The sequence below is a fragment of the Lepisosteus oculatus genome, chromosome 6, assembly GCF_040954835.1.
Source record: "Lepisosteus oculatus isolate fLepOcu1 chromosome 6, fLepOcu1.hap2, whole genome shotgun sequence".
In the NCBI taxonomy this organism is placed as follows: domain Eukaryota; kingdom Metazoa; phylum Chordata; class Actinopteri; order Semionotiformes; family Lepisosteidae; genus Lepisosteus; species Lepisosteus oculatus.
The window spans coordinates 56603407-56627285 of record NC_090701.1 but is presented as its reverse complement, the minus strand read 5'-3'; the positions used below and the strand labels follow the sequence as shown (position 1 = coordinate 56627285).

General features: G+C 44.0%; 1 protein-coding gene across 1 annotated transcript; it reads left to right on the top strand.

The window, feature by feature from the left end:
- The first annotated feature begins 665 nt into the window (after nt 1–665).
- Nucleotides 666–23879, top strand: LOC102682578 (protein APCDD1). Its single transcript, XM_069191623.1, has 5 exons — nt 666–1805; nt 7986–8169; nt 11733–12264; nt 19506–19827; nt 20270–23879. Exons 1-5 carry the CDS (start codon nt 1748–1750, stop codon nt 20716–20718), a joined length of 1545 nt encoding a protein of 514 aa, XP_069047724.1. The 5' UTR covers nt 666–1747; the 3' UTR covers nt 20719–23879.

Sequence of the window (23879 nt, the reverse complement as noted above, 5' to 3'; positions counted from 1 at the left end):
TGGAACATCTGCGGCCACTGTAGGAAACCACTGGCCTTAAGTAAACACCTCCACTTCTTCTTGCAAAAGCTCAAAGTAATTATATGGAAAACGTCTGGAAACTCTGTACCATCGTCTCATAGTATTTTGAGCACAATTGTGCATTCATTTTCTATGTAAAAAAAATCTCCCAAAATATCTATAGTATAATTATACAACTCCTGGAAATGCATCTTCTATCACTTTGAAATTGAGAAAAAAACCAGCTTTTTATTAAAGATTTTAGTCATGGTTAATGCTGCCTGAATAAAACTAATTATCCATGCTTTGCTGGAAACTCAGTAATGAATAGATAACAAGCATGAGCACTGTATTGAGGGCGGATGTGCACAAGATAACAACTTGATAGTACATTTCCTGTTACTTTATTCTTTCATAAATACCTCCTGGTCAAGGACTGGCAACAACGAAGCTCATTTTATAGTTTTGTTACACTCCTACCTAGCCAAAAACCACTGCGCCGCCAAAGTCAAAACCGTTATTTCTGACATAAAGCAGTCAAGCGGTTTTGTTAATTGTAATCATGAGATCGTTAAGAATAATGTCATATTAATTGTGTTTTAGGTAATCCCTTTTTACGCATTTGGTCATGTCAGAACCAGAACGAACTCTTGTGTTCCACCCAGTCATTTCAAGCGAACACGGGCACTTGGGGATATATTCATTTTAAAACTTTGTCAGAGAATAAAAGTCATGAATTGTTGGATTATCCTCTATATCCTAAAGGTGGGCTAACAAGGCAACCTGCTGCTCGACTCTTGTAGTAGGTCTGCCCTCTGCATTGAAAACCGTTCAGTAATAAAGATCTCTCGATTGATTCACAATACCGCCAGTAACAACAATATACAGACCTCCAGTCTCTGCAATACAAACGCGCATAAAAATGGCACAGATTCTTAGGGGCGCTCAAGCTCAGCGCACTTGCTTCGGAGGACCGTACGAGCGTCAAGCACCGACTCCCCCCTGCCTTTGAAGTCCAATCCCCGCAGGAGGCGTCCAGATTCCGATTTCAGTTGTGGAAATCTCTCATCAATTTGATGGGAAGCCCCATCCCCACGCCTCCGTCCCTCCTCTGAATTCCTGCGCGGCTTCTGGGGGACGCGCGTCTGAGCCGAGGCGGGTCACAAAACCGAGCGACCCGCTTTGGAACCGCGCGCGGAGACGGCTCCGGTGCTCAGGAATGCGCTTCCATGTCGTCCCAGCCGTCAGCTTTCTTGTGGAAATTCTGCAGAAAGAGAATTCGTTTCGCAGCGCAGAGCATTATAATCCACCCTCCTTTGATGGTTTGAAGAAGAAGGGAGCGGGGGGGAGACAACTGCGTATTCTGCGGGAATACAAATCATATTTAGACCTCGAAACGGCTAACTCCTGTTATTTCTCCTTCTCCTTTTAAGCAGTAATTTTGGATACAAACTAGGCATTGCCGAAGGAATGGGTGGGAGATGAACGACTCTGAAACCTCGCGAAAGCTAATATTGGGGAGAATAAGAATGTGGTGTCACGCATTTTCATGAAATTTACATTCTCCGCATAGACTCAGAGGGCAGCTTCGTCTCCCGTCTTTGAAGTCCGGCAAGTGTTTCACCTTGTCCCATTGATCAATAGGATTGATTACACATTAACTGAAGGAAGCCGAAATAAGAAAAAAAAACGCAGCGGGGAAAGTTCTGTTTGAAACTCCGGGAACCGGAAAGAATCCGAAACAAAAATGTTATTTTATATCGTCAGCACCATCCATACGTATGTTTTGCTACTTGTCATTTTTGGTAAGTAGCGTGTTTACACGTACTTTAAGCTAAAATTGTACAGACTTTGTAAAACAAAAATCGGAAAACATCAAGAAAACGATCACTCATGGGTCCGCTTCCGAACAGCAGTTATTCGGGTGTATGTATTGGTTTATGTAGCACACGCAGAATTGCCGAGATTTCGGTCAGAAACATTATAGATACAGTATGTTTTCTTCATTAGTTTAATGTGTGTTCCCTGCGACTCTTTTGTCCTGCTCTCCCTGTGTGATCTGTCACAGCCGTTTTTTAAAAAAATAAGGTTACATCGATGTGACTGAGACTCAACCCCAAGGTGCGACAACGGCCGGGAATTGTATTTTATGGTCGCGGCGAGTCTGTTTCATTCACATCAAGGGCACCGGGATTCACCATCACTTCTTGCTATTCATTTTAATTACTCTTATATAGTGACGATAAGAGGTTAGACAGCTACAGTGGTGTGAAAAAGTGTTTGCCCCCTTCCTGATTTCTTATTTTGTTGCATGTTTGTCACACTGAAATGTTTCAGATCATCAAACAAATTAAAATATTAGACAAAGATAACACTGCAGTTTTTAAATGAAGGTTTTTATTATTAAGGGGAAAAAAATCCAACCTACATGGCCCTGTGTGAAAAAGTGATTGCCAATTTCTCTTTCAATTTCTCTAGCCACACCCAGGCCTGATTACTGCCACACCTGTTCTCAATCAAGAAATCACTTAAATAGGACCTGCCTGACAAAGTGAAGTAGACCAAAAGATCCTCAAAAGCTAGACATCATGCTGCGATCCAAAGAAATTCAGGAACAAATGAGAAACAGAGTAATTGAGACTTATCAGTCTGGAAAAGGTTATAAAGCCATTTCTAAAGCTTTGGGACTCCAGCGAACCACAGTGAGAGCCATTATCCACAAATGGCGAAAACATGGAACAGTGGTGAACCTTCCCAGGAGTGGCCGGCCGACCAAAATTACCCCAAGAGCGCAGCGACGACTCATCCAAGAGGTCACAAAAAACCCCTCAACAACATCCAAAGAACTGCAGGCTTCACTTGCCTCAGTTAAGGTCAGTGTTCATGACTCCACCATAAGAAGACTGAGGCAAAAATGGCCTGCATGGCAGAGTTCCAAGACGAAAACCACTGCTGAGCAAAAAGAACATAAAGGCTCGTCTCAGTTTTGCCAGAAAACATCTTGATGATCCCCAAGACTTTTGGGAAAATACTCTGTGGACTGACGAGACAAAAGTTGAACTTTTTGGAAGGTGTGTGTCCCATTACATCTGGCATAAAAGTAACACAGCATTTCAGAAAAGGAACATCATACCAACAGTAAAATATGGTGGTGGTAGTGTGATGGTCTGGGGCTGTTTTGCTGCTTCAGGACCTGGAAGACTTGCTGTGGTAAATGGAACCATGAATTCTGCTGTCTACCAAAAAATCCTGAAGGAGAATGTCCGGCCATCTGTTCGTGACCTCAAGCTGAAGCGCACTTGGGTTCTGCAGCAGGACAATGATCCAAAACACACCAGCAAGTCCACCTCTGAATGGCTTAAGAAAAACAAAATGAAGACTTTGGAGTGGCCTAGTCAAAGTCCTGACCTGAATCCGATTGAGATGTTGTGGCATGACCTTAAAAAAGCGGTTAAGGCTCGAAAACCCTCCAATGTGGCTGAATTACAACAACTCTGCAAAGATGAGTGGGCCAAAATTCCTCCACAGCGCTGTAAAAGACTCATTGCCAGTTATCGCAAATGCTTGATTGCAGTTGTTGCTGCTAAGGGTGGCACAACCAGTTATTAGGTTTAGGGGGCAATCACTTTTTCACACAGGGCCATGTAGGTTTGGATTTTTTCTCCCTTAATAATAAAAACCTTCATTTAAAAACTGCATTTTGTGTTTACTGGTGTTATCTTTGTCTAATATTTCAATTTGTTTGATGATCTGAAACATTTCAGTGTGACAAACATGCAAAAAAAATAAGAAATGAGGATGGGGACAAACACTTTTTCACACCACTGTATCTGTGCGGCGGTCCTGCCTTTCAATGTCTTAAGCTGTTTTGTCAGGAGTTTGCCTACCTGCTCCTGCTCTTCTGTGAAGTGTTTAACTGAAGGTTATCAATGGATCAGTTGCTAAGCGCGAAGGTGGAGATATTTCATTTGTTTTGATCTGGAACCTCTGATGATGACAAAGCTTTCGGGTCGCATTGGATCCCTTTGTGGCTATTCTGCGTGGTGGACAGGTTCCTGTTAGGGAAGGAGACCTTGCCCCAGAACATTTTTGTGATCACTGCCATTTTGATAACTATTAATTTTTGTAGAACGGGACGCGTTCATTAATTGCTCTACACCGTTTCAGCTGAGACTTTTAAAAAAAGAATTAAATCTAACTACGAGAAGAAACAATGAAAGAAACGGACGTTTTGCCACTAATCGGTCAATCCCGCGGATATATACCCTTGTCCCCTTTCTAAAGAAACGGTACAAAACCTGCTGAAAGGGCTTGTGGTGATGTACCGATGAACGCCTGCAGCAATAATTGATCTGCCAGCGCTTTAATGAAAAGCGAGACTTCTGAAATTTCTTCAATTTCTTTCAAGTTTGGACCTCCGAAAAAACGGAGGAAAAAAGAGGGTTATAGGACGGGGGTCGAACAGTCACATCAGTTTAAAACTGCAGTTCCAGAATTACCTGTAAATGAAGACAGGAGAAAGGGAGATCCACTAATTTTTCATATTTAAAACGCGACTGTCATCTGCGTTTATTTGCGTGTTTGTAATAGAAACCTGTATTAAATGCTCTGATTACCGAGTTAATAAACGCACTTTGAGACGTGCACATTGAAATTAATGTTACAGTACATTTTGCACTCTCACATGGAGCCGAAAGCGTTCTTTCGAAAACAAACAACAACACATTCAGAACGTGAAGGGCTTTTCGACATTTTGAATTCGTCAGTTTGTTACTGTGATAACTACTTTCCTCAGAGAGGGTTTGTACTTCATATTACGTATTAATCATTGCCGTCCTCATGATTAACCGTCATAACCACTATTTACTTGAAACCCAGAATACTATATATATATACTGTATATGTGTTTATTTCTGGTAATGGCGTGACTGATGTTTTAGGATGACATGTTTCAAAACTTGTAAAATACTGCGTTAGGATGTCAGATTAAATGATCATTCTTACGATTTCTCATTACAAGGATAAAAGAAACGCTGCTGGGAATCTGTCTCAGGGACATTCGTTATAATCAGGAACCTGAGTTTTCAGGTTACAGGTTATTTTAAGAAAGGACCACTTTAACCATACCTTTAGATATATGTTTAAATCTCCCGATAATTGTGTTAAAAAATCAAATTAAATCAAAATGGTGCGCTTGCTGTTAGTAGTGGTTTGCTCTAATGTCAAATTCATAACCTGAATTTTGCTGTTGCTGTTTTTTTCCAGGGGAAAAAGCGGGATATTTTGTCTCATTTTTTTCCCTAATTACAGCCTTTAAATGATTTTGAAACTCTTCATCAACATTAAAACTTAGGTTTGGTTCGGCATATAATACAGTTTCGATACAAAGTCTTGGTTTTCAGATAGGATGGTGCAACACTGGAAATGTCGAATGTAATGCATCTTAAGGGTATTTTTAGTTAAGGAACAAGGGACATTAAAACCCATTAATATACCTTTACTGTAGTGGAAAGAGTGCTGGTCAAATTAAAGTTAATATATTGTGTGTTCCCATTTAAGCCAATGGGTATTTTATTTTGCATACTGTGTTCATTGGTTCAGAATTGCCTGTGGTCCTGGTCCTCTTGTTGTAGCTCTTCGTTGAATTTAGATTTTTCATGAATCTCAGGTGTTCTGGGACCCATGTTACAGTGCTTTTGCATTTTTGCATTGTTCTGCTCTTTTCACTCAACGGTTTTCCAGCTCCATGCAGAGACAGAATTCCGCAGTGATTGTCTCCTGAAATTTTAGCTGTTTTGTTTTAAGCTAACGATTCCTCCTGAAGGGTCAGTATTTTGCAAAGTAGTCTTTTAGGCTCCTAGATTTGTGGAGAGAGGAAAACATTACACCTGATAGATAAGGTTTGATTGGTACATGTGTAGTTTTAGCTACCACAACACTTTCTATTGACTGCTTGTGTACGGTTCACCATTGGACTTTTTGGGATTGTGGATTTAAAGTATGATCAATGTGAATTATTGTTTGCTAAAAGACAAATTGGTTCTTGTAACCCAAAAGCAAATGCAGAAACACAGAAAGGGCTAGTGGAGGCTTTGAATAAATTGTAATAACAGATACAACTCCTGATCGGGTCTATGATGTCTGAGGCTTTGACATGGCACTGTTTCTCACTGCAAACTAGAGGACACTAGCAATTCAGAAAACCGGACTTGCAATTCAGGAAGGACGTCCTGGTGTGATAAAGAAAATACCACTTGGAGTTTGAAAAGCAGAAGTGTTTTACTGAGAGCAGTCCATAACCACTTGTATCAGAAACACAAACAGGACACATTGCCAAGTGGTGGAAAGGAAGCATGGTTAAAACTATACTTGGATCTGGATCATGTGTGGTCAGACAAGTTCTGTTTTTCTCTGTTTCAAATGATTAGAGCTTTTGGGATTGTCAGCAGTCCCAGAACAGTTACCTCATTGAGCCTTTTGTGCCAACTGTAAATGTTATTGGTGGTTAAGTATTGGAACCTGTCTAGGCTCTTTGATTTAGAAAGCAGGGGTCATGAAAGGTATTAGGACACTGGGGTAGATTAGTCTCTGTGTTCCTCCTCCTGGGCCCAGGAGCTGGTACATATATTGACCAGAGCAATGCGATGAGGCTTGTGCTCAAACAAATCTTTCACTACTCCCTCAGCCTGACCGCTCTTGTCTCGATCTGCCCGAAAACCAGGGGAATGAACTGGGACAGAATTCCCATCTGGTGCTTGAAATTGTAGCACACAGCACTGGTGATCTGAGACAGGCAAGGTTTCCTGGAAGAAAAATCTGCCTTTCAGAAAAGCACAAAATTATTAGATCCCTATGCCCTGTGTTGTACAAAAAAAAGGTTTTGTTTTCAAAAGAGCCCTGAAAAAAGAAATACCATCTGCTTTTGTAATAGCTGTCAGGGAGTTTTCGCAGTTTAATTCTTAGTGCCTTTTTCGTGTGTGTGTGCCTGTGTACAATTTCAACCCAGGGAATCTCTGGGTGACCAAAGCCTTTGCAGCCAAAACAGATAGTACTACATTTTAAATGTACTTAACGGGAGAAAGTAAGTTTCCTTTGTGACTTCAACTTATCTGTGGATGTAGGCTCTGTTAACTATCTGCCACATGAAGCAGAGAACAATCTGCATCTAAAGCACATAAGATGAACTCTTATTTTAGTCCCTAGAAACATTAATGCTATGCAGCATCCCTCTTGTAAATCATATTATATCGTATATTCAACTGGATACTCTCAGTGGAGAACTGTCAGGCTTCGTGGAATACTAGCTCATTGAGCTCAAGGTTTAGTGGTTTCTGCATCCTGTATCTCCTTCCCGACACTGGAACCAGTTATCCCGCCATGTTTCAAAGCTGACGTCGTTCAAGGAACAACAGGATGAGAGCCTCTTATCAGTGAGCTGCTAGCGCCCGAACAGACTACCTTAGGCTCAGTGTCTTAATGCTTCTTGACTGGACCATTACTAAGGGTACCAGCTGAATCGCAGAAATACATGTGCTTCATCAATGCAAGCAATATGCAGTCGGATTCAAGAGAAATCAAACCCTACCAACATTTTTTGTGCTTTCAAAAAGTTTGTGAGGGAACAAAAAGAGGTCTAGAGATAATGGGTACCAGATTAATCAGAAAAAAATATCTTTGCAGCAAAACATTTTAAACCGGAGAGATGTGAAAGAGTCTTATTTTCAGGGTAGTATATATAGTTACACTGTTACAGCCTGGAGCACTAAAATGTCTGCTTAGTAATTGTGCATTTTGCTTACCTTAATGGCAATGTTGTATCAGTGAAAGCACTACTATCTATTACTTTCATATGTATCCTGTTATGCACACTAATAGCATTCTTGTTCTTTAATGGCATTATGTTCTTCCTTGACATGCATGTTCCTGCTTGATGTTGTCATGCAGTATGTTTGATGGAATCAATCACAATTGTTTTATTAATGCAGCATCAAGAGAGTGCTCGTCACTGCACTACGCAGACAGCAGATCAAACCCCCTGTCCCTGGAGAAGCATGTTGGGAGGCAACCAAAGGACTCCCAGTGTCACCACATGCTTAAACATCTTCACAACGGAGCCAGGATCACAGTTCAGATGCCGCCTAACATTGAGGGACACTGGGTCTCCACTGGGTGAGAGTTTCAATCAGCTTTGTACTGGGGCAATCTTTACTGGCAAAGAGATTTGATGGGAAAATGATTAACCAATACAGTGAAATGTGAACAGTTTCATGACGTTTTCTATATATAAGTTGACGTACTCTTTTTTTTTCTTGGAAGAGGGTTTTTTTGCAGCTCTTGTCTTATGAAATTACAGTATCTGGATATTGGACTCTAGAAAGAAAACTGATCATCTGAAAAACGTCAAAGTAAAAATATCTAAAGTAAAAGGCATATCACACTTATTTTGATGCTTTTGTTGGTTGTGAAGTGCCACTTAAAGCTCTTCCTGGGTCGTAGTCTCTAACTCTGTCATAGACCATGAACTGCAGGGACTGTCATGGTACAGACTGGTCGCACCGAGGCCCGAAAGTCGTGGTGTTCAGTCGTGCGGAGCTTCTGGGTGAAATGTGCTCTCAGTGATAAATTTGACCTAACCGCATTTAAAATTCTTCTGTACTGCACAGAAGTCCACAAGAAAAGAATGTGTCTGTAACTTTAACTTCCACAGCTGACCAAAAAAAATCTTGCAAAGATTTTAGGATTTAATATGATGTGCGGCATGCCTTTTATAAGAACCTTGCTCCTTATAAAGACGCAGCAGTTAAGACTTTTCTCACCGCTCAGTCCCCTCCTTTCAGAAACCATGTCCTCGGAGTTAAGGTTTGTCTGCAGGAACAGCTGCCTTCAGATGTGAAACAGGAGAGACCAGCAGCTGTCAGAGGCTTTATTCCAGTTCACTGCAGAGAAGACTGGGAGCTATTCAAAATGCCTAGGCTTAAGTAAATCATCGCAGATTGTTTTGATGCAAATAATGTGAATAAAGAACCTAGGATGATAAATATCAAAGAGATATTTATGTTTGTTGATTTGCAGAACCATGTCATTTTTCAAAACGCACCCATAATAGGTTTGAAATGCCAACTCCTTTATAATCAAACGGTGTGAACTTAACTGTCTTTAATTTACATTTCAGAGACATAAAATAGTACAGTCTCCTGTCTCTGACACCGACTGAAAAGGTGTAAGAATAGTGATTTGTAATTTCCAATTGAAAATAACAGACAAACTGGCAAGTGTGTCATCTCCCCAAGTGAGAAAACAGACAAAGGTTTAAATGGTAACATTGAGCTGTGTGGAGCGTTTACTACTATAAGGATATGGTTTGTACTGGTTCAGGAAACCAGGGGTTAGACATAGCATACAATGTGTTTTATTATATACTTAATACATCAAGGAATATAAAAGATGTCTGTGACAGAAAGCTGAAGCCTTCCAGGTTGTGCTAAAAGAAGAAATTCTGTTTCTGTAGTATTCATAATCCTTTACTTGAAGGAAGCAAATTAGAAAAGAAGTAATCCAAGAATGTCAGTTCCATTAGCTACACGGCAATCTCAGCCTGAACAAAATAATGTTAATACATAATATGGAATGCAACGGAAAAATAATTATTTGTAATCAATATTCTTCAGACTACTGAAGTGGAGCCTTCTTTAAAGTTTCTTCTTTACAAACATAGGCCTGACACTGACATTACAGTTCAGATGTAGTCCATGTAGGTCTTGAATCGTAAAGATTCAATGAAACCTTTAAGTGTAAATATCTCTACATTTGCCTGAGTTTCCTGAATGAAACCCAGATAAATGCATTTATTTGGCTTTTGTTAAGGTCCACTGTTGGTAAAAAAGAGGTGTGCTGTAACAGGTTTTTGCGTGTTTTTCTTATGTTGTTTTGCACACTCAAGCGTATCATTTTTCTTCACTGTATTTCCTGATGGCCAACAGCTGGGATGCAGAACATGCGAAAATATTTCTGGGATACGTGGGATAGTCGCACCTTGTTCTGATTTTCAATTAAATTAAAATCTTTAAAATTAAAATCAAATAAATTAAAATTAAAATTAGCATGGAATAAACCTATTACTTGTTCCTTTGCAGCCTACGTATGCTGACGCAGCTACCCACCTAAATTAAAATCTGTAAACCATCTATACATACACGAGTATGAATAGCTGAATTTTCATTCGTGTTGAAGTGTTAATCGAGGCTAAACTAAAAGCTTAAACAGATTAGACGCAGCTTAAACACTATGTTACACAATCTAGTCAGCTTTGAATAACATTATGACAAATGATGTGATAAGAACTGGGTTCAATTCTGTTCCTGGGGTACTGTCTGTGTGGAGTTTGTATGTACTCCACCATGTTTGAGGGGGTTTCTCTGGGTGCTCTGGTGTCCTCCCACAGTTGAAAGACCTGCTGGTAGATTAATTGGCCTCTGGGAGAACTGGCTTAGGTGTGTGTGTGTGTCTGTGTGAGTGAGTGTGAGTGTGTGTGTGTGTAGGTGCCCTGCAGCATCCTTGCCCTGTGCCTATTGCTTGTCAGGATAGACTCCAACTCCCCCGTGACCCCGAGTTGGAAGAAGAGTTCATTATCCTTTAAGGCAGGTCTCACCTTGCCACTAGAGCCTCGTTTGCAATTAGCAGGTTCATACAATGAAATACACAGCCCCACGCCAGACCATGAAGTCCAGCAAATTCTCCAGGAACTCTGCTCCTGCTCCTTCCTGAAAGCCATTGCCGCACAAGCGACAGGAGCTACCCCTTGGGGGAGTAACTGTGGACTGGGCTCCACAGCCAGATTACACCCTTATGTTAACCGGTGGTTCCTTGAAGAAGACAGTACATGTATGCCAGCTCTTTTTTGAACCTGAGATTGGGCAATTTATGAAGTAGTTTACCAAGCTGCGTGGCTAAATCCAGACATTTCTGGACCGTTAAGAAGAGACTGGATAGACAGCAATGAGGGCTTTTTTTCTGTGTCTTTCTTTTGTTCTGATTAAGCTGCATGTAGGTTGATGAATGAGATCTGTTTGACATGTTTAGAGCTGGGGACTGAGGTTGGGGTGGGCTTTGATAAGGACGGTGGAGCATAGACAGTCTTCTTCCTCTTCCTCTGTGAGAACGTCTTCTGGAGAGGTTTGGGTGTGTACATGGCACTAGCACAGACCCGTGCTGTGAGCAAAGTCTACCCACCCACACTTGTTTTACCCTCTTAGCAGATACAAAGAGTAAACTCTGCCCCTCTTGGTGTTCCCCTCTGCCTCTGCCTTTGTGAAAATCCCCAGGGAAGCTCAGGTGTCTGTCACTGGTCTTGTTAAAAACAGGGTCTGTCTTTAGTCTCGTCAGTGACACAGTAGAGTGCGTTTCCTTTCACACTGTAGAAGAAATGAATGAATGCTCAAAATCATGAGACTCTACCAGCATTCCTCTCTGTATTGGGGAGAAGTCCTACGGGGAGTGAAAATGCAATCGTGCCTTTTCAGCGTAAAACTCTACTCCTCGTGCTGAGTAACAGACGCTGAGCAAAGCAGTATCAAATGTGACTGTACCATGGCACCAATGCCGGGTTTTGATTCTCAAGGGCAGTATGACAAGAAACGTTTGGGTCATTAAAAAAAAACACGTAACGAAAAGCGGGAAAAAAAGGCTTCTGTCGTTCTGCTCCGCCGGCTAATGTTTCTCCCCGTGCTCCGCAGCTGCGAAGTGAGGCCGGGCCCGGAGTTCCTCACCAGGTCCTACCAGTTCCACCACAACCACACCTTCCAGGCCTTCCAGTTCTACTACGGGGACAACCACTGCACCACGCCCTCCTACACGCTGGTCATCCGGGGCAAGCTGCGCCTGCGCCAGCCCTCCTGGATCATCCGCGGCGGCACGGAGGCCGACTACCAGCTGCACCGCACCCAGATCGTGTGCCACAGCCAGGCCGTGGCCCGGGACATGGGCCGGCGGCTGGGCCGTGGCTGCCGGGGGCTGGCGCGCGGGGGCGAGGCCTGGGAGCCCGGCGTGGCCTACGAGCTGTGGGGCGAGGAGACGGGCTGCGACTGCTCGCGGGCGCTCAACTTCGCCATGCACGAGCTGCAGCTGCTGCGCGTGGAGAAGCAGTACCTGCACCACAACCTGGACCACCTGGTGGAGGAGCTCTTCCTCGGAGACATCCACACCGAGCCCGCGCAGAGGATGTACTACCGGCCCTCCAGCTACCAGGCCGCCCTGCAGAACGCCAAGGTGAGCCGGGAGACTCGCGCCTCTCCTGCACGCCCGCTTCCAGAGCGTATCTGCTGTATAATGAGCTGCATGATTTGGCTGAAAATGGGAAACTCTGTACTGTTCCAAAATTTAGAGGACTGCAACATGCCCGTTTAAGATGCACATAGAAATTTTTTCTCCTGCCTTTTTGATCTTTTTTTTTAATTGAATGTGCTTTATTAAATCAGATAAAGCACATTACATTGGTGGTTACAGTACGTGTTGCCTGCATCACGCAAAAGGGTTTTCCTTTTTCCTGCTTTCTGAAATGCCCAGAAGTGAGTCCTGGAGTGCGCAGTCTGTGTGACTTGACCGAAGAACGTAGTGCTGGGCTCCTGGGTTCCCTGTAGGCAGGGAGTTTGAGGTGGTTTCAACAGAAGTAAATAAAGTGGGGATCCCAGCACCCTGCTGCACGCTGGGTATGCCTGCAGAAACTGCATCTCGAAGATCACTCCAGGGGGAATGGCAGGCAAAACATGGAGGACGGGTTTTAGATAAGATAAGATCATTTTATTGGCCGTATGCAATTTCTTGTATTAGGAATTTGTCTTTTCGCACACCCCAGCTTGCTCTCCATGAGACACACAGACAGGGAGAGAAGCTGGGGGTCAGAGCGCAGGTCAGCCATTTATACGGCACCCCTGGAGCAGCTGGGGTTAAGGGCCTTACTCAGGGGCCCAACAGAGTAGGATTCCTCTGCCAGCTGCGGGATTTGAACCAGCAACCTCCCAACCATAGGTGCAGATCCTGAGCCACAGAGTCACCCCCCCACCCTGGGGTTTAGAGTTGCAGTTGTGTTTGTGCGTCACAAATTCATGGCATTGCGAAAACAAATGCACTCGTTAGTATAAATAAAGGTATGAAAAATCGTTGGGAAAACAAATACGGTTTTATACAATAATAAGTCACAATGTAATCTGAAACACAACAAAACGCCTTTAACTGCAGATAATGGAAATGGGCAGCAAAGGGAACAATGTGGAAAAATACAACTAATTGCTTATTTAAAAATATTTTCGATTGTCGTGAGCTTGGACTTCTTTGTGTGTGAAGGTCATGATTGCAAAATCCCAAGTGTAAATGAATAGGATGTATAAAATATAGGAATAGATCTGATCTAAGTCTCGTATGAAAGTGATTACAGCAAGTAAAGCATAATAAAGTGTTTGAAAATTATACTATATTAAATATTTTAGTACATCAATAGTAATAATAGTAATAGTACACAATAATATTATCTTAATAATATAATTATTATCTATAATCTTATTGTATTGCAGATGACTAAAATAAGATTACTAGAACCACCACAAGAGCAAACAAATCTAGTTTCTGAGATGTGTTCATACATTTACGCTCCTATTGTGCTGCTAGTGTTTCTCAAACCTGAAACCCGAACTGTTGTTTTCTGACTGTTGAACAGGGGTTTAACTGTGAATGTGAAATTCCTGATTAAGATAAATAGGAATCTATGCTCCCTGCTCTTTAGATTGAATGCTTGTACAGGTTTTGAAATGTGTGGAGTTATTCCTTATCCACAAAACACTTAGAAGAGCTGGGAACTACATTCCCAAATGTAAAATTGTGGAGGGGCTGACAACGGCCAAGTCCAGTCAGACTCAGTAATGCACAATCCCTCCGGACGTTATTTCCTCTCCTGAACTGTTATAAGTACCTGCTTGTTGCCCTTCTCCACCCCACTTCCCCTCTGCAGCTGCCCCTTGGTCACCCTTCACTCTGCAAGGGGGTCTAAACCACCTTAGGAATTATTTGAAATTATCCGCCAGATGAAGATTGGCTAAAAAAAAGTGATTTTTCATAACATTATATATGAGAGAATTTTGTGTGGAATATTACAGGTGGGTGATGTATGTTTTGCACAAAAGAACCTTCATGGAAATCAATTTTGCAGGCTTAATTCAAATTGAAAAATAGTTCACCCCGTCTCATGTGTTTTGAGAAATTAGTCTGGAGCATGAAATTCTGCACTGTCAGCATCTTAACACGTAAAAGCGCCTGTAGGACAAAAAACATCTTTGTCCAAATGCTGACTCATGATTGTAGCTATTCTGTAAAGGTGGTCAGGGATCCAAAAACCTGTTTATGACCAACTAATTATTTAATATTAATAATAATAGATATGGCATTTTAAAGTCGGTTATGAAATGAAATTCACAAACTCCCATATGTAGCCTAGTTTTATCATTTTCAGCGATTGCGGTTTGATTTCTAGTGCGCAACAAGACAACAGATTGGAATGTTCTCTTCACTTTGCACACTACTAATATATGACAGGACTTTAATTCCAAGAAACATGGGAATTATTTTAAAATGTCTACATCTTATTTAACCTCTCCATCTTGCGTTTGGCTAAATTGGAATTAACAGAAGAGCTTACGAAAATGAGAAGCCTGCAAGATGACTGCAGAAGCAGAGGGCCTCTGAGCTATCTCGAAGTCTGGAGAGCACATCTCCATGACAAATGAACATTTTCCAACATATCTTTCTGTTGTGTAGTTTGGTGCTTTTGAAACGGATCTAAGAATCTATGCCGCACAAATAAATCTAATTAAAAGCAAATGAATGACTTAAGTGGTTCCAAATCCACAGGCTTCAGCTATAAACAAACGCATTTCGGCAGTACCCCAAACTTCTCTGCCTTCGCCACAAACGGCAAGAATGAAAATGTGTTTTCCACATGACAGTCGCAAACAATCTGCTCCATTCGTACAAGAGAGAAGGAAATCTGACTCGGCTCCATCACTGCAGCGCGAGTCTCAAGTGAGAGAATATTCCAGCTTAATTCTCCTGCGTCCTCATGCAGGTGGGACAGGGGCATTACAAGAGTACCCCGTCTTCAAGAGAGGGAACTGAAACCATCGGAATGGGCGATGTTGATCTTCAAGCTGCTTGCAGCGACAAACGTTGCTGTGTTGCAGTTCAGTGCTGCTTTTCAATCCAGCTCATGCAGTGTGATGGAAACAGGCAAAGGAGAGCGAATACTAAGCAGTACCCCTGTGTTACTGTAATTCTCCAATGCTGGAGAATCTGAGAATCTGACACGCAACAGGCACTGAAGCCTCCATTTGTTAAGAAGGGATGGTTTCTTTTAAAAAAACATCTGGCTGGCCTTTATACTTTATGTCCTATTTTTTGTATTTTCGACATTATGTCTTTCTGATAAATGAGATGAAAATATGATGTATTTTCTTTATTTTACTTTCTAAGATGGGGGATTCCTTTGTGCATGGCTCCAAGTGACTGTATTGACGCAAGGGCGGGATACCACAGTGTAATGAGTAATTTTAGACAGGTTTCTGGCCTAGCTGTATAGGTGATTCACATAGTAATAGAACTGTATGTGGTACATACAGTACTGATTTGTACTCATTGTAATGCACTGTAATGCAATATTTTTGGGACTCGGTCTGTTCTGAAGTCCACAAAGGGCATTAATGCTCCCATGAAAAGGAATTCATAGTTACAAAGGCTAGTGAGTGCTAGGCTGTTAAAGCTCAGATGTGAAGCTTTGCATATTGCTGGTCACGACTGTCTTTCACCCACTCATCCGTCACTGACTGAGCCCATCCAGATGACAAATTGAACTCGCACCGCACACCCGATCACATGAGCCGTTGAAGTGGTGACGCGTGCCGTTTGTGCCGTGATCATGCCCTCTCCGCTGTAAGAATGGGCACGGAGGATGGTTCTCATCCCTGACCCACACGCAGCTCCTTTATACTTGACCAGTCTGAGAAAGAGAGATGAGAGAAAGAGCCGAGCAGCAGCATTGGGGGGAAAATTCAGCGGCGAATAGCAGCTGGTGATTCATGAGAGATATTCACACTGCCTAGACTGAAAACAGCTCTTGCCGGTTTTCTTACTTTGGTGAAGCTATCGTGATATATTATTTCCGGCTCCTTAACTACCCGGTGATGTCCTCATATGTGCGATTTTTATTTTCAGGTCTGTTCCAGCATAATATATCAAGCTTCTGACAACCCAATTTTCAAAGTAAATGAAAGACAATGACACGGCGAGGACAGGCCCTAGAGGAAATGTGCTGTGCTCTGTCCGTGTGGCGATGAGAGCTAGTTTACCTGGCCTTCACACTTCCTGGCCATCAGCTGTGTTAAGCCTCTTCAGCTGTTGCTGCTGGAGTTAGTGAGTCCGGCGAATTTCTGAATACAAATAATGTCTGCAAAATACACCTGACAGGGCAAATGACATATGGCTTTGCTTAAAAAAGAACAGGAAGCCTCTCGTGTTAAAGACTGGTTTCTGAATCCCTCGCGTTTCCACAGAAGTGAAAGGTAAAGCGCACTAGTGAAGGAGCCAGCTCTGAATGAGACCGAATGTACTGTAGGGGCGCGAGGAGTCACAGCACAGCCCAGTGAAGGTTTGAGATGAGTTTGATTTTTAATCAGACTGGCTCTTCTGGAGAACACTGAAGGAGACATGCACAGGGTATATTTCCCACAGTGCAACAGGGTTTTAATAGTCCCAGTGCAGCCATGTTATTACCATGAATGGGGGTTTAAGAGTCCGTATTCTACTTATGGTCCAGTGGCAAGTCCTGATGATGTTATCCTCCCTTTCAGCTATTCCTGAGGGGTCAGGTACAACAGCAGGTGTCTGCTCAAAATTCTCTCAAGCCAGATGAGGAGCAATGTCCCCAGGCCAGAGTCAAATTTCTATAATACACAATCAAATGTTATACATCTGACACGTTAAGACGGCTGTGAATTAAAATTTCACTGATGCTGTAGCAATTTGAATTTGTTGGAATAAAATGATGAGCAGCACTGTTGCTGTGGAAGAGCATATTGCCAATTTGAAGTTGCCTGTTTTTGTCTGTTCTTTTATTATCTCATTCACATAAACTCAGTTGGCCACTTCCCTGAGGAAAGGAAAGAGGATAGAGCATTTTACAGGCCCTTAAAGATATATTTAAGTTAATCTGCTATTACTAAATTATATTTGCCTTTGAATTTCTTTCACATCCTGTTTAAATATATTTAATCCCTTTATTTAAGGAGTGAATGGAAAGCTATGCAATTTAAAAATGGTAAAACCGCAAATAAAGAAACAAGGATTTACCTAAGGCTACAATTTGTCATTGGTATCTCTGGCCATATTTAACCAGACTGATGCTTCAGTATGCTCAATCTATGTAGGAGTTCATGTAGGCAACCTACTGCAGAAACAGAAGAGCAAGGTACGTTCCTGCATTTGGAAAACACAATAGGAAAAACTGCTTAAATGATCCGGGGACAAAGACATTACTGTGCACAAGACACGAGTTCTCTTTTCACTGGCATAAGTGTACTTGTACTGTATGTGATTGTGGTAACACTGGAATGAGACTAAACTAAAGACACTTATAACTCCTTCAGTCGCCATTACACGGTTTAGCAAAAGACATGATCTGTTACAGCGATTTGTGCACAGTGTACTGTACCATCGGACACAGTTTGCATATAGCCACGCCCTGTTTATAAAATAAAAGCCCACAGAACCCAGAGCGTCTTGAGACGGGGACATATTGGGGGATTCAGTCTGCGCCCGTGCTCTTCTCTTCCACTGGAGTAATGCCAGTATGCCACAGCAGGAAGATGGAAGAAGCCAGAAGCCATTCACAATATCTGCGGAAGCAGATGCAGATGGGAGAGGAGTGTGACGCATGTGCAAGGACTTGTGGTTCATGAAATTACAGTGTTTACAAAAGCGTAATGATAAATGACGGAACCGTTCAGCCTTTAAGGCTCATACATTGTATATTATTCTTTTCTTAAAACACCCTTAATTTTGGAACAAGTTTACAGTCTGCAGACATTTCAGAGAATGTCAGCTAGTTTTTTTTCCCCTTTAGCTCTGTTAACGGTTTGTGTCTGAGAAAGGACTGCGGACCCCGGGCAGACAGTGACTTCCCCACAGAGCCATAACATGTTTTAAAAGGCAAATAAAACATCTCACATACCCTTCCTGCTGGACAGCGTGAATACAGCAGGTTACAGCAAGCCCTCTCTTGCCTCTCTGTTTCAGGCAGGACACTTTCAGGCGGGTGAAGGGTTCAATTCTCTCTCTGTACACCATGTTCAGCAAAAAACCAGTAGCAACATTAAATGTATCTGCTGTTGATAAAACTAGGGGCCTCCAGACACAAAGAATGCTTGTTTTAATAATCCCAAAGAATTGTTTTTGTGTAGAAGACCAATCGCGACTACCTGTTTTTAGAAAACACTGATACAACTCAGTTACTTAGAAATCTTGTGATTGTCGTAGAAGTTTGCTTAACCAATAGAAATCCAGTACGATTGAAGATTTCCTTTATGAGGCTTAAGCTCTTTGTCTTCCTTATCAAGTAAGTGTATAAAAGGCCAGCTGTAATTTTCCTTGTCAGAATCATCCTCCTAATTGCAGGGAGGGTGCTTCTTTTCCGCCCTCTCGGGCAGGACACTCAGACTGGTCTGTCTCAGACTGGTCCCTCTCGGGCAGGTACACTCTCAGACTGGTCCCTCTCGGGCAGGTACACTCTCACTGGTCCGTCTCAGACTGGTCCCTCTCGGGCAGGTACACTCTCAGACTGGTCCCTCTCAGACTGGTCCCTCTCGGGCAGGTACACTCTCAGACTGGTCCCTCTCGGGCAGGTACACTCTCAGACTGGTCCCTCTCAGGCAGGACACTCTCAGACTGGTCCCTCTCGGGCAGGTACACTCTCAGACTGGTCCCTCTCGGGCAGGTTCACTCTCAGACTGGTCCCTTTCGGGTAGGTTACACTCTCAGACTGGTCCCTCTTGGGCAGGACACTCTCAGACTGGTCCCTTTCAGGCAGGTTCACTCTCAGACTGGTCCCTCTCGGGCAGGTTCACTCTCAGACTGGTCCCTCTCGGGCAGGTTCACTCTCAGACTGGTCCCTTTCGGGTAGGTTACACTCTCAGACTGGTCCGTCTCAGACTTGTCCCTCTCGGGCAGATACAGTCTCAGACTGGTCCCTCTCGGGCAGATACAGTCTCAGACTGGTCCCTCTCGGGCAGGTACACTCTCAGACTGGTCCGTCTCAGACTGGTCCCTCTCGGGCAGGTACACTCTCAGACTGGTCCCTCTCGGGCAGGTTCACTCTCAGACTGGTCCCTCTCGGGCAGGTACACTCTCAGACTGGTCCCTCTCAGACTGGTCCCTCTCGGGCAGGTTCACTAACCGGCGATGGTTTATTTCAGAACCACGACCAAGGGTGCATCCCCTGCCGGATCATCTACCGGTCCGACGAGCACCACCCGCCCATCCTGCCCCCCCGGGCCGACCTGAGCGTGGGGCTGCACGGCCAGTGGGTGAGCCAGCGCTGCGAGGTGCGCCCCGAGGTGCTCTTCCTCACGCGCCACTTCGCCTTCCACGACAACAACCACACCTGGGAGGGCCACTACTTCCACTACTCCGACCCCGTGTGCAAGCACCCCACCTTCAGCATCTACGCCCGGGGCCGCTACAGCCGGGGCGTCCCCTCCGCCCGCGTCATGGGAGGGACCGAGTTCGTCTTCAAAGGTAACTCCGGCGCTACGAGGCCTTTACCCAATGGGTGGCGGGATTAAAATTGATTGATTGATTGATGGTGTCTGATTAAAAATCCCAGGGCGCTTCTCAAAAAGAGTAGGGGTGTAACCCCGGCATCCTGACCAAATTTCCCCCTCATCTTTACCCATCATGGCCTCCTAATAATCCCCATCCCTGAACTGGCTTCATCCCTCTGCTCTCCTCCCCACTGGGAGCTGGTGTGTGGGGGGCGGACTGGTGCATCACCCAGGTGGGGCTGCACACTGGTGGGGGTGGAGTGGAGTGTCCAGGAAAGCGCTGTATAAGTGTGAGGATATAGTTAATTATGATCGTGTTGCGACCGATGTTCCCCGTTGTTTTTCGGTCAGAAGGTCTTACTGAAGCTCCGGGTCCTCAAGCGTCTTCCTCTTCCTCTTCCTCTTCCCCCTGCCAGTGAACCACATGAGGGTGAAGCCCATGGACCTGGCCACCACCTCCCTCCTCAACGTCTTCAACGGCAACGAGTGCGGCGCCGAGGGGTCCTGGCAGGTGGGGGTCGAGCAGGACGTGACCCCCACCAACGGCTGCGTGGCGCTGGGCATCCGCCTGCCCCACACGGAGTACGAGCTCTTCCGCATGGAGGTGGACCCGCGCGGCCGGTACCTGCTGTACAACGGCCAGCGGCCCAGCGACGGCTCCAGCCCCGACAAGCCGGAAAGGAGGGCCACCTCCTACCAGACCCCGCTGGTGCAGTGCGCCTCCAGCAGCCGGGCCGCGGAGGCCGGGGCCGAGGACGCCGACGCGGCCCAGCAGCTCCGCGGCAGCGCGGGCGGCGGCCCGGACTCGCGGCTGGAGGCCGTCTGCGCCCTGGCCGTGGCCTGCTTCCTCCTGCATTGCAGCTAAGGGGACACAGGAGAGAGAGGCGGCCTTTCTAATCGCGCTGAGCGGGGGGGGGACTGAGACACCCCTGGGTGGGCTGGCCTCTCGCCTCGAGGGGGGGCCGTGTGTTTGCTCGATGTCCTCGAACGCTCTTCTTTCGCACCAGGGGCGGGCGGAGGGGGGGCTGCCGTCCAGTTCAGCCGCACAGCAGCAACTGCACTTTATTAAGGGCAGAGGAAGATTTTTGACTGGAAGGGGACAGGAAGGACATTATGAATTCAGTGCGTTTTTTTTTTTTACTGTTTTGCATTTGCTGTTACGATTTAAAAACAGTATACAGTATATATAAAGCTTACTGTGCCTACCAATTTAGATTAGTACTGATGACTACAGTGCCTTTAAATGCTAAATGTGAAGGTGCACCAAAGCACTACGTAGACTCTTTCGAGGTTGCACTTTTTTGAAGAAAAGTGCAGCACATGGCCCGTATTCAATCTCATCAGGGGGCTAGAGGAAAATAGAGATAATGTTTATAATGTTAAATACAATGTTACTTTCACATTTTGCTTTTGTTGTCAATTTGTCTTAACAAAAAGTGTTTTAAAATGTACAGTATGTGACGCATTCTTTTTTTTCTCCATATACCGTAGCCAAAAAGTGCCCATTTGGTCCTACACTATTTTATTTATGTGATTCTGAGGATCAAATGACAAACCTGGGTTTTTTTCTGGGATAATAAGTAGATCCTCGTGAGCAGACTGTGCCTCAGTGTTTTTGTAAACTGTCCCTTGAGGTCTCTGAGGGTAGAATTGATGGGAGTCATAAATTTACCTAGAAAATGATTGGGTTGCCATGTGTCAGGCATTGCCTAGATGACTTTGTACCATGTGTGTCTGCAGAACTGGATTATCTCTAGACAAATGAAACATTTTATACTGTATTTTGACCTACTATCACACCACGTTCCTTTGTCATTTTTTTTGCGTTCTTTGTTTCTAGGAATGACACCGCACGTTTTCCTTTCAAAAATATTCCCAAAGACAGCAAAGCAAACGACAGCAGGTGCTGTTTCTACACAAATGTAGCAAGACCACTCTAAAAGTGCAGCTTCTACAGGACTAGGAATACGCTACAGAGAGGCCTCATCAAAAGCCACAGTGATTGTTATGTTTCCCAGTTCAGAACTAACAGCCGAAGCACTGCTCACACCAGACTGTAGTTTTCTTCCAACTAAAATATGTATCTTTAGAATTTTCAAATCACTGTTTATCGGAAAGCCAGGTTTGTTGGTGAGGGAGCAACCTAGTCTATCCCAGACGTTTCAAGGCAAGAATGAAACCGCACGACTGCTCGCTCCATAGATGAGACCCCAGTCAGGTGCAGAGCCACAGAGAAAGGGAGCATTTGAAATTGTCACACCTAGTCATGTAACGGGGAGGTAGGAAGAAACTGGAGCACCCAGAAAATACCCACATGAACACGGGGGGAACATGCAAACTCTGCACAGAATGATCCCCAGCCCAGAATCAAGCCCTGGACCGCAGAGTCAAAATGAAATTCTATAAAAATATTTTTCTTAAAGCTTTACTCAGGTAAACTCCAGAAAGACACTCTTGGAGAGAGTCTACCTTTGTTTAATCTCAGCCCTACATCTGGAAAGAAAAACACGAAGTTGCTCTGGGAGACCCAGTGGCTGTGTTCCCTGTCTTGGCTCACTGTCCCTCTGTCTAACCACTAGAACACACTGTGGCTTGGTGGCGGTCCAGATTGCCACAGTTCAAAGGAAAGACTGGAGAAAAAAAACATCTGCTGTTCTGCATTTGACCTCTCTTGTCCTTTTATCAAGACGAAGGGCTTGGTTTGAAGTGTTATAGGTAATATTGGGTTGAACTCGTTCAGTGTAACACTGTGATAATTCTGTTTACACAGAATGTTAGCCTAGATACATTTTATGTGTAATCACCTGTCAAAATGCTGTACGTATACAGTGTTATGAGGCTGTGACATTAGAAAAATTAGAAAAATGTATCAATGAGCTGAGCGAAACACAGAATTCTCAGCTACAGTTTTTGTTTAAAGGTTTTGCACAATATTAAGATAATGCGATGCAAAACTAATCAATAATATGAACATCCCAAAGATGATCATACTGCTGTAATTGTTCCTTTTCACCCTGTAGCAAATGGGCGCCTGCAATGGAGACAGCCAAGACAGATAATGTGCAACTCCAGCATCGCTCCATTGGCCAAAGCAAAGCGGCTGTTCCGTCATTGCTGGGCTTCACATTAAGTAGTGTAGTTTCTGTGTTAACTTGGGTAAGCTAGTAGGATGCAGCTTTTTTTAAACAAAATTATGTCATTAATTACATTTCCATTGGCTGGAACGCTCCTGGTTAGAGGAACCACACATTCCGGGTTCATTTCTAAGGTTATGTTCTCACTACACTCTATGTTTAGTGAGTTAATTAAGTTTAAAGCAGAGATGATTTTGAATTGCTCCGTGCACCAGATGTATGGAATTCAGCTTTGAAAATACCGGGAAGAGTAACTGGATCATTACTGGAAGGGAGCAGTGTTTCTACTCCTGTCGTTGTTGGAGACCCCTAATCTTCTGCCAAAGCAATCAGAAAGGGTGGGATCTTTACATTTGAATCGGCTTTTCACTCAGTTGCTTTTTAATGACAAACAGCAATTCTCTTACTCCATCTCTACACTATCCTGCCAAACGCACTGGTATCTCCACACAGCAAAGGATGAATAGAGGGGGACAGGGGAGGAAGACTGTGTTGTTCCCATTTTGCTCACATGACCTCCAGTGAAGAGAGAAGGTGCGTGAACCGGCAGTATAATCCCTGATTTTCGAATGCTGCAACAGGACCTGAATCGAACCCTCAGATGTCACCAGCCCGAAGCAGTTCAGTAAGGAAGACTGGGCCAGAATTCCTACAAGCTGATGCAGGGGACTGATGGACAGTTACAGGAAATGTCGAGTTGAAGACGCTGCTGCTGAAGAAGGTTCTCCTGTAGTGTTTCTGGTTTTCGAGCAGATACGGTATTACAGCAGGGTGTTTCGTTTACACTTTCACCAGTTGCAACAGAGAAGGGGCTCTGTGAGAAATGGGCTCAGTCTCATAGACAATGTGCTTGAGATACTGCATTCCCTTGTTAAATAAATTATTACATTTC